Source organism: Equus caballus, chromosome 5 (assembly GCF_041296265.1).
Source record: "Equus caballus isolate H_3958 breed thoroughbred chromosome 5, TB-T2T, whole genome shotgun sequence".
Lineage (NCBI taxonomy): Eukaryota > Metazoa > Chordata > Mammalia > Perissodactyla > Equidae > Equus > Equus caballus.
In genome coordinates, this window is record NC_091688.1 from 17,139,959 (window position 1) to 17,150,065 (window position 10,107).

At 38.6% G+C, this 10,107-nt stretch overlaps 1 protein-coding gene across 16 annotated transcripts in view; it reads left to right on the forward strand.

The window, feature by feature from the left end:
- Positions 1-4,791, forward strand: part of NPL (N-acetylneuraminate pyruvate lyase) — a 43,160-nt gene extending 38,369 nt beyond the window's left edge. For all 16 annotated transcript variants that reach the window (XM_070266670.1, XM_023640687.2, XM_070266664.1 and 13 more), the window contains one exon: positions 2,392-4,791. In XM_070266670.1, the coding sequence (XP_070122771.1) occupies positions 2,392-2,576 (185 nt within the window). In that variant the 3' untranslated portion in view covers positions 2,577-4,791. The remainder of the gene's footprint in view (positions 1-2,391) is intronic.
- The last annotated feature ends 5,316 nt before the right edge of the window (positions 4,792-10,107 follow it).

Consider the following 10,107-nt stretch of genomic DNA (forward strand, 5'->3'; position numbering starts at 1 on the left):
TAGCACTTTGTTCACCTCCCCACTCTGCACACACACCATTTTTTGTTCCTTCTCTCCTATACCAGCAGCACCCCCTCCCTTTACTTGCCTCTGCTCATTAAAATTCTACTGCCCCACTGTGGCTGATTTCAGCCTAAGTGCTTGGAAGAAGGGAATCTGAATATAGATCTTACTAAACTGTGAATGACTGACAGCTCTCCCAAGAGTATTTGCAATTTAAAGAGAGTTTATTCACAGGTAAGCTTAAATGGATGGAGGTTTGGATGACAATGTAAAATTTGAGGAAAATGTTGTGAATTTGAGTAAAGAAATCTCTCCAGAGTCTCCTAAGTCTTATCCCATGGCAAATGACAAATGCCATCATTCACTCCATTTCTATAAGAGATTGGCCCTTCTTGAGAACCTGGGTCAAGTCCAGGAAAAGTTTTAGGTTTCTTCTTGGCAGATCTCCCACCTCCTTTACAGAACCTTTCTACCTCATCCTGGCAACTTCTCCTGAGCGCCAAGCACCTGTTATGTGTTATGCCCCTCATTCTCACAGGGTTCTCAGCTAGCTACCTTAATCCTGCAAAGACAATGTTTCCCATTTGCTTTTCCACCTTCATGAGTTTTGTGGTATTTGTGTGCTACCAGTGCTATTGATTGCCTATTATTATTCCCTTGTTGTAAGCAATGCTTTTCACAGAATTTTGGGTTTGGTATGATATTTATATGTCCCTAAAATGCGTTAAAGTAGATATCAAACTATTAAATTTTTAAAAGAACTAAAAGTTTACCTGTGTATATAAGATCACTTTGCACAGCAGCCATAATATTGCAACAGTTTTGCAAAATATAGCTCTAAGATGTTAGCTGAAAGGATTGTCTCTTTGGCCATAATATTTGCATTTTAAAAGGGGACTCCTGAAGGTAGTTTTTATGATCTAGAAGAACATATCTTCAAAGAACTCATTTCACACTGCCTTTGGGGTTCTAGTTTTCGTGGTTTAGTCAAAGAGAGACTTATCTTAATAAACTTTTAGTCTTATAAAGGTAGCTCCCTATTCCACCATATGTAATAAGCCTATGAGGGCCATTTTGCATTCATCAAACTATATTCTATATATTTAATCATGCTAGTATTTTTCTTCCCAATGGTCAGTTGTTACTGTAACTAAGTTAACTTGGATCTGAGAACAATAGCCAGTTAAGAAAACAAATATCTTTCTCTCTGTGCTGTGTTCTGGATTATTTCCTTAGGTCTACCTTCAAAATCACTAATTCTATCTTTAGCTATGTTTTCTCCTATTTAGTTTCACTAATTATATATGTTTCATTTCTTTTTGGCTTTATTTCAAGTTTTCCTGTTCTTTTTATATTTTAGCCTATGGCTTCTACTCCTTTTATCTCCATGAAGTCTCTTTTGGAATTTTGTATCAGCTGTTCTCAGGATGTGAAATTTGTCAGTTGTGCATTTGCTGGCTCTCATGTGGCTTCTTTTTCCTCACATGCTTAGTAATTTCTGAACTCATCTTCAGAACTGTTGTTTTCTGGGGAATCCATTGTGAGGTGGATTGTGAGGTGTCCTATGAAGAGGTTTTACATTTGCCTCTGCTAGGACACTATAGTTTCACCAGTTCTAATCAGTCTTTAGGGTAATTTCTTAGTCTGGTTCCTATAAAAGTGTGCAATGCAAATATGGGTCCATATTTCTGTATAGCACAGGATTGGCATTTCTTTCATATGATCTTTTTCCATCCACAGCCCAAGCTTCTTTGCTTCTCTATCCTCAGGCCAATGGGCTGGATATTTTTCTATTGCTTTTCCTAAAAGGCTGGCTACCAGCTTCACAAAGGGAATTTAATTCCAGCTCCTTGCTGTGCACAGACCCAAGGCTTCATTTTGCATTCCTGCTCCAGTGTTATAACACCAGCTCTAAAACAGTGGCTTTGAGTCATAAACTACTTTAAATAGTACATTTCTCAGGGACTTCTTAGATGTGCTTGAAATAAATTCTGTGCTGGTGATGAAGTCCTACATCATTTGATCAACAACAGTATATCCCTAAATCAGATGATCCTCACGGACCATTTGGCTTCAGTTACTCCTCACCACCCTGACCTCTTTATCCCTGATACCTTTGGTCCCTCCTTGCTTTCGAGGTTGACTTTGAGTCTTCATTTTATAGTTTGTCAACTTGTTAAAAATTTTCCCACGTTTCTATGTATTTGAATCAGGAAGAAGGATTTCCTACATCTGCTCAGTCTGCCATATTGACTAGAAATGTTCCCATCTTTTAGTACCCCTTTATCCTATCACAGTAGTCACTGTAAGAATGTGATCTCTTCTTTGGGATGTTGTGGTGAAGCTGACAGTCCCAGTCACGTTCCCTCATTTATTTTTCCTGTCTAGGTTTTGGAGTGTCACAGACCAAAGCCATCATGACTCTGGTCTCCGGGATTCCGATGGGCCCACCCCGGCTTCCACTGCAGAAGGCCTCGAGGGAGTTTACGGATAATGCTGAAGCTAAACTGAGGAGCCTGGATTTCCTTTCTTTAAACGATTTAAAGGATGGAAACTTGGAAGCCTGTAGTTAGTGCCTCTCTATTAAATCAGAGTGTGTACGTTGAGATATAATCCACCTTGAATAATCCATTTGTTTCTCAAGAACTTTTTAGAAGAACTTAAACTAAACTCTTTCCTAGCAAGTGAAATCTCACATCAGCAAGTATTTAAGTACCTACTATGATCATTAAAAAGTTTTATTTTGTGAAGAGGCAAAAAAAGGAGTGATGAGCTGTAAGTCATTCAATATTTCACAAAATATTTGTGGAGAAATTTCTGCTTATATGGATGAGATGGAATCAAGAGGAAAATTTTAATTGGTTAATTCCAGCTGTCTTTAGGAGGTCTCATTATCTTGATTTCTGACTCTTAATCCCATTTTAAGCTTTTCTAATTTCAAACCACTGTAACATACTTTCATTTTAATAAATATTCACTTGGAATCTAGGGCTATTGCTTTTAGGCACGCCCGCTAACTTTAATGCCAAATTACAACATGCCTCAACTACACACAACTGTTAACACACCAGCTACCTTGGCTGCTCAGTCTAACTCAAGAACACCTGCTTTCAGATTAATTGCAACATCACAATTTTCCCCCCAAAACACTAGGTAAGTTAAAAACTTGCTTCAGTTCTTATAACCAAAGGTCCGGTTAGGGTGGTTTTCACATAACAAAGGAAAGGTCTTCCCCAAAGAAGAATTCAAGTCTCCGCTTGTCGCTATACAGAAAACTCAAAGTTTCAAACAAAGAGCTCTGCTCTGGGCACCACGAACTTCCCCTCTCCTCACTGAGAAGAAAGTCTCTCCCCCGTAGCACCCTGAACTATTGGAGGCGAAGGCCTTTTTGTTTTTCTTGCTTGAGAAAGACTGTCCCTGAGCTAACATCTGTGCCAATCTTCCGCTGTTGTGTATATGGGATGCTGCCACAGCATGGCTTGATGAACGGTGTGGAGGTCCACTCTGGGGTTCCGAACCCATGAACCCCAGGCCGCCAATGTGGAATGCTCGAACTTAACCATTATGCCACCAGACTGGCCCCTGTCCACGCCTTCTTTACTCTTTTCTTTCTCCGTAATATATCTCTGGCTGTTCAGTCTCCTTTCTAGCAAACCCTGGTGTGTGCTTTCTACTAAGACAGTATATTGACAGTTAACCCCTGGTGATGTTAAACTTGATTATCCAGTCTGTTAATTACCTGAGATTTGGTTTTTGTTTCTTCTCTAATTAGTCTGCTCATTGGCAGAGGAAAAGTATTTGCAATTCATATCAGTTTACTCTTTAATTCTTAAAATTAAAAAGAGAACTTTTTCAAAATGAGAATTATAAATTATCAGTGGACTCAGTTATCTTTTCTAACCCTCTCTTCAATTGGTCAGCTGGTTAAGAAGAGTTACATTTGTATCTCCTCATTTTTTTTTCTAGTTATTTTATTGAGGTCGTGTTGGCTTTCAACATTGTGTAAATTTCAGGTGTATGTTGTTATATTTCAGTTTCTGTATAGATTGCACCGTGTTCACCACCAACAGTCCAGTTTTTATCTGTCACCATACATATGTGTCCCTTTACCCCCTTGGCCCTCTCCCCACCCACTTTCCTCCAGTAACCACTAATCTGTTCTCCTTATCTGTGTTTGTTTAACTTCCACACATGAGTCCTCACTCCTCTTTTCGCCCAGGAATGACATATACTGTTTTCTCGTATTTCTTTCTCTTTCAAGAGTAAGGTATCTGAATTAAAAATTGAACCACAATGGGTTATGTGAGCTTATATTCTATCACATTGAAACTTTTATTTCTTTATAGCTGTTAACTTCTTGAAAGAAGAAAAGTGAGGTTTTTGTTACAATGTTTGGTTCTGGATGTGATATCCTTACTTAATGATATTAAAGCCAAATTAATATTTCAATGAAGATAAATCTTGGGCATCCAAGCAAAGAACTCTGTTTTTCTGTTTTTGCTCTGTGAAGTCGAAGCTTAGAGGACTTTTAAGATGGTTAATGAAATCTTCTGAACACAGAGTAATATCATGATTGAAAATGATAGCTCTATCTATTTTAACATGCAATTCCTTAGAAATGAATGATTATATATAGCAGTAGGTTACTAATTCATCACAAGTAAAATTTTGGAATATTATGAACTTACTATTATCTTTGAATTAGTTTTTAATGTTAAAACTAAAGTAATGATGTGAAATATTTCATTCAACACAATACTAAAAGCTGATTTTTAACCTCTGTTTCAAGATGGAAATCTGAAATCGTTTCATTGGGGATGGTTGGAAGGACAAAGTGGTTTCAGGGCTGGTTTTACTTAGGATCTCTCTTGGGTTTATTCAAAGTTGTAGGAAGATAACCAGAGTGTGTGGGGTTGGTGGGTAATGTGCATTGTTCCTCAGAAAGGCCGTTTGCTACAACTTGAGGGAAATTTCCTCTTTATGATCACCTGAAGGGCACAGAACATCTCTGCTCTCAGGAATCTGAAGTCTAAGAGGAGGCGAGGCTGGGCTGGGGGACTTTCTAGAGTAACTCTGTAACCCAAGGCCATGTACACCCCTGGGCTCACCTAGGCTTTTCATATGAGGAGAAATGGAATGGGACATACAAGCCCATCAAATCAAGAAGAGCAAACAATGTATCTAACTCATTTAACCATCCCTCTTATCGCGTGCTCACTCAGCCCCCAATTTCCTTCAATGAAACTAAGGAAACTTGGAACCAAAATTATGCAAACAGCAGAGCTAAGCCCTAGGTAGAGGTGGGACATCACCTTGCGCTTGGGTTTCTGGAGCTGAGAAATGGCTACCTGGTGGACAAAATAACTGACCTAAATCATGTTTTTCTTTGTCAACCCCTTTGGTGACTCTTAGGAAATCATTTGATACACAGGAGACGTCTTTTGCAGTTTAAATTAGACAACCAAAAGAAAAAGCTTACAGGAATTTCTTAAGTTTTATCACACAGTTAGTAAATGTAATGGAATGGGTTCCACAAAATGCATACAGAACTCGTATCCAGCAAGACTTGTTACCTACACGAGTACACCGGTTACAGGGAGTGTTCAAGTTCTGTGCCAGGTGGATCACCTGAGGAGACTAGACATCAAGTCTTCACCCCTGATACATCTTCTATACAGCAGCTGGGATTCCTTTTATAAATGCCAGGGTCCCAGGTTTGAGCCATATGTTGGGTGAGGCCATGTAGGCACAGAAGTGTTTGCAAATGCCAACCTTTGGTGTGAGGAACAGCCCTCCTCCCACCCATTAGCCAGCAACCTAATAGAGTTATCTTTGAGGTCCTAGGGCTCCCCCTAGCAGGCAAGCACATCAGCATCTCAGAGTGCTCTATAGTCCAAGTCCAGTTTGCCCCATTTATAGGTCACCCTGCAGCAGGTAGAAGGAGGTGGTACAATTACCACGTAGACCGTTCCTGGGAATCCTTGGACTTGGGTGAAACAAAGTGATCCGCCTCAGGACTTCATCGAATAGGCACATCTAAAGCATCTCGTACTGAGGGCTGCAAATAATATTCACAAGCCTAGATTGTCTTCAGGTTGCAATCGCTACCTAGACTCCCCAGAACCCTGATCCAACTAGCGTTGTCCTTTTCCTAAGGAAACAGCCTCAATCAGCTTTGATGTCCCAATTTGAACAGCCCTCCAGAATCATTTTACTGAGTATCCTTCACCTTTTGCTCTTGTGCTCGTCTATATAGAACTGCACCTGTCTGTAGGTCTTCCGTCAGGATCACTCAGTATGGCCAGAGGAAAGTGACGGAGGATGGGGGTGCAGGAGAAGAGAGACCAACTTCCATGAGGTGGTGAGGGAGGGTGCTCTGATTCCATCAGACTTAATCTGAGATTAGGAGGCTGGGAAGGAGCCAGGCAGGTAAAGAGTGGCAGAGGATGCATTCCAAGTAGGAGCCACAGATTTGACAATTCCAAGCCACAGAAGAGTCTGGAGTGTGAAGAACTGAACAAAAGTCGGTGGACTAGAGTTCAGACACCAAGAAAAGAATAGGAAGGAAACAGTTTAAAAGGTTTGGAAGGAGACAGGTCCTATAAGCCCTTATAAGTCATAGGAGCATTAAACTAAAAGTGTTTTTAAACTAAAGGTGTTTTTCTGACTATAACTTTATTTTTAATGTAAAATAACTATAAGCCCCACAAAAGACTGAAAAATTGGTAAAGGAAACAGTGCAGAAGGAAGAAAAGAAAGTTTACAATACGCCTTTATTATATTATAGTTTATGTACAAACTATATTGTTACAAATTGTTGTTTATAAAGTTTTGTGGAAAAATTGATGTATTTTTCTATTTGAAATCTTTCGTTTTCTTGGGTTTGGATAATAGGGATCATGATTCTTCTGGTTAAAATTAAGCAAAATATTTTTTACTTTAGTGGCTTTTTATTTAGCTGTCGGGTTTTCAGGAGTGAATTAAACATATTATTTAAGGATAAGTACACTTACATTCTGTACCAGATAATTCTAGTATCTAAACCTTTACAGGCACGATTCTGATGTCTGTTTTTTTCTGCTAGTTCTCACTCCTGGTACTTTAGATCCTCACATCTTGTGATTTTTAAATTTGAGATTGTGTTCAATGGAACTTTATATGTGGGAATTATTTGAAGTCTGGATGAAACATGCATTCTACCCAAGAGGACGTGGTTTTAATTCATCCAGGTGATTTATCCCTGCTGACTAGTGACCACTTTAAAATAATTGACTTGAGATTTTGGGGAGTATCACAGGAAGTGAATCTTTTTTTTCCCTCTACCCAGCATGTAGTTTGTAACAGACAAGTTTCCCTAATATACTTTTCTTTGGGGTTTGTTTTTTGTTGTTATACTGTGTTTGTTTTTCTTTTTGTTTCATTGTTGCCGTTGTTGTTCACTGTTCACTGAAGGCGTGAGGCATCCTGGCTGGCTGTGCGGTGGTCTCAGCCTCTGCTCTGGACAGCCTCCAGGCTTGGTCTCCTTTCTCCTAAGCCCCATGCAGCTCTTAGTAAAAGGAAGGTCAAGTTCATCAGGGGTCAGCACACTCTTTCAGGGCAGGTGCTTAAACAGGGTTCCCTTGCCTCTTGGAATTCATTCATTCACTTCATGTTTCTTTACCTTTAAGGCATTTTCATACTTTCTTGGCAGCACAGTAATGCATTTTTTAAATTGTATTCAACATTTTTGTTATTTTTCAGTGGTATTATTTAGGGCATCCTCCCTCCCCCCTATTTTTTTTCAAGCTTCTAGAATCTTTCGCTTTAGATACCTCTTTTAAATACAGCAAATTTATATTGTGCTTACGTGTTCCAATCCGACAGTCATTTTCTCCTAATGGGTGAGCATATCCCATTTACCTTTATTGAAAGTTTTTCTAAAGTAGTTCATAAAAATACAGTACGTTCTATACTAGTATCCAGTAGAAAATTACAAATTCTGAATATGTGAAACTATTTAACATTGAAAAAAAGTAAAACCCCATAACCTTATAGAAAGGTATTACTGGTATGAGTGAGAGCTGGTATAAAGCAGGCAACAAAATGCTCGAATATACAAATGCATGGGGAAATAAAGCTTCACACTGTAACATGAGAATCGTAACAGCAAATGTGAATATCATGTTTCGATGACTATGTAAGTAAGAAACAAGCCAAACTGTAAAGTTAAACTAATTCCTATAGAATAAAGGCAGAGAAAGCAAATATAACTGTAAAAGTGGAAAAAAGCAAGTTGCAAAATCCAATGAACTTGAATAAATTTCTGTACAAGTAGCCACAGAACTTGTAGATAAACAAATGATTTAATAGAAATTGGTACAATGGATATAGAAAAATAATACATGGGATTGACTTCTACTGTCGCGCTTGCTTGTTAAAGCAAAAAAAGCAAATATTCACTGACCTATATGCACAGCAAGCCATAAAAAAGTAATAATTCTAATAGAAATTGGCATTTCAATGAATACCATGACTATATTAACAAGGAAGAATATAATTTTAAAGGTATCAGATATGTTTTATTCTTCATCCTCAAAATCTGGACACTCATTTCTGCTGGAATCCAGGTTACACGCTTCATCTGTGACATTCATCACGTTAAGAGTCATCAGTCCTTTAAGTCATAGCCCATTATCAGTACCATTATTGCACTTTTTAAAAATAATTTAACTTTTCTCTTGTTTTAAAGCATTGCATTTGCTGTGTCTGGGTACATTTCAGGCCCTGTCCTTATTTTCTCCAACTCTGTTTTGTTTGCTCGGTTAGTGGGCACCCACAGTTGTTCTCAGCAGCATCCTTCTCTGGGTCTACAGCATCGTTTGAACTTAACGGTAGACCAAACTCTCCCTGGCTTTTGAGCCATGGGTTACTGTAGTGACACGTTTAAAACTAAATCTTGGAAGAATGATCCAGATTCTGCCTCTGATCAGCTTGGTGTTTTGTGGCTTGTTATTTTAACAAAATTATGCCTAGTGGGTAAAATGTGCATTCTTACTGGGATGTTCTGGGTTGGTGCCTTTTGTCCCTAAAGGGTGGCACATCACTTTTTGTGCTCTAGGACATACTGATCACTGCAGCTCACCCTGGATCCTTATCTGTACACCTCTCGGCAACCTTGCTCTTGGTGGGGCCTCAGCCTTTCAACCATATATGGGTGCAATGAACACAATGTGATTTTCAGATGTTATGTTTTTTTAGAAAAAAATAGTTTTAAATATGGTGTATGCCAGGTACTGAACTTCACATGCTTATTTATTCTTTATACTTACTTTATAATGTAGGTAATGATATTTCATCCAATGTAAGATGCTATTGATTGTAAGACATCATTATTTTATATACCTCTGAGAAAGAAAAAAACAGATAAAGTTTGACATGCCGTCTCATTCCAGAGATATCAAAATGTTTTGTAAAAATGTGTTTTAGAAGTGATACAATATAGCATCTTCCCATTTTTAAAATCAAGTAACTGTGGCAGGAAGAAGTTAAATATCTTTATCAAGGTCACACATGGTCTGTGGCAGAGCCATGATATGAATCTTAACTCCGTAACACTAGACCATATTTTACACCGGGAATCTTAAAACCATTTGTCTACTATTAACAACACCTCTTAGCCAGTGTTCAAGATTCAAGCCCAAGGAGCTACTGATGTAGTGGAGAGTTGGGTTCAGTAAAGTACAAAATGGCAAACAGTATAACATGGTTGTATGGGAGGCAGGGCTGCCTCGTGGTTATGAGGATGACCTCAGATCCAGGCTGTGTGGGTTCAAGTCCCAGCTCCACCATTTACCAGCTGTGTGACCTACAATATGTTATTCAACTTCTCAGTCCTTCAGTTACCTCGTCTATAACATGGAAATTATATCTACCTTCTTGTGAATACACAAAGTAATACATGTAAAGTTCATAGAAGAGTGTCTGGCACATCATATGCACAGTGAAGTATTAGTTATTAGTTTTGGTAGCTATCCACGGCATTCAGTATGTGTTTATACAACAGAGAAACATATCACTGCTAAACCTTTTAACTGGTAGCTGGCAAAATACAGTGGAAAATGATAC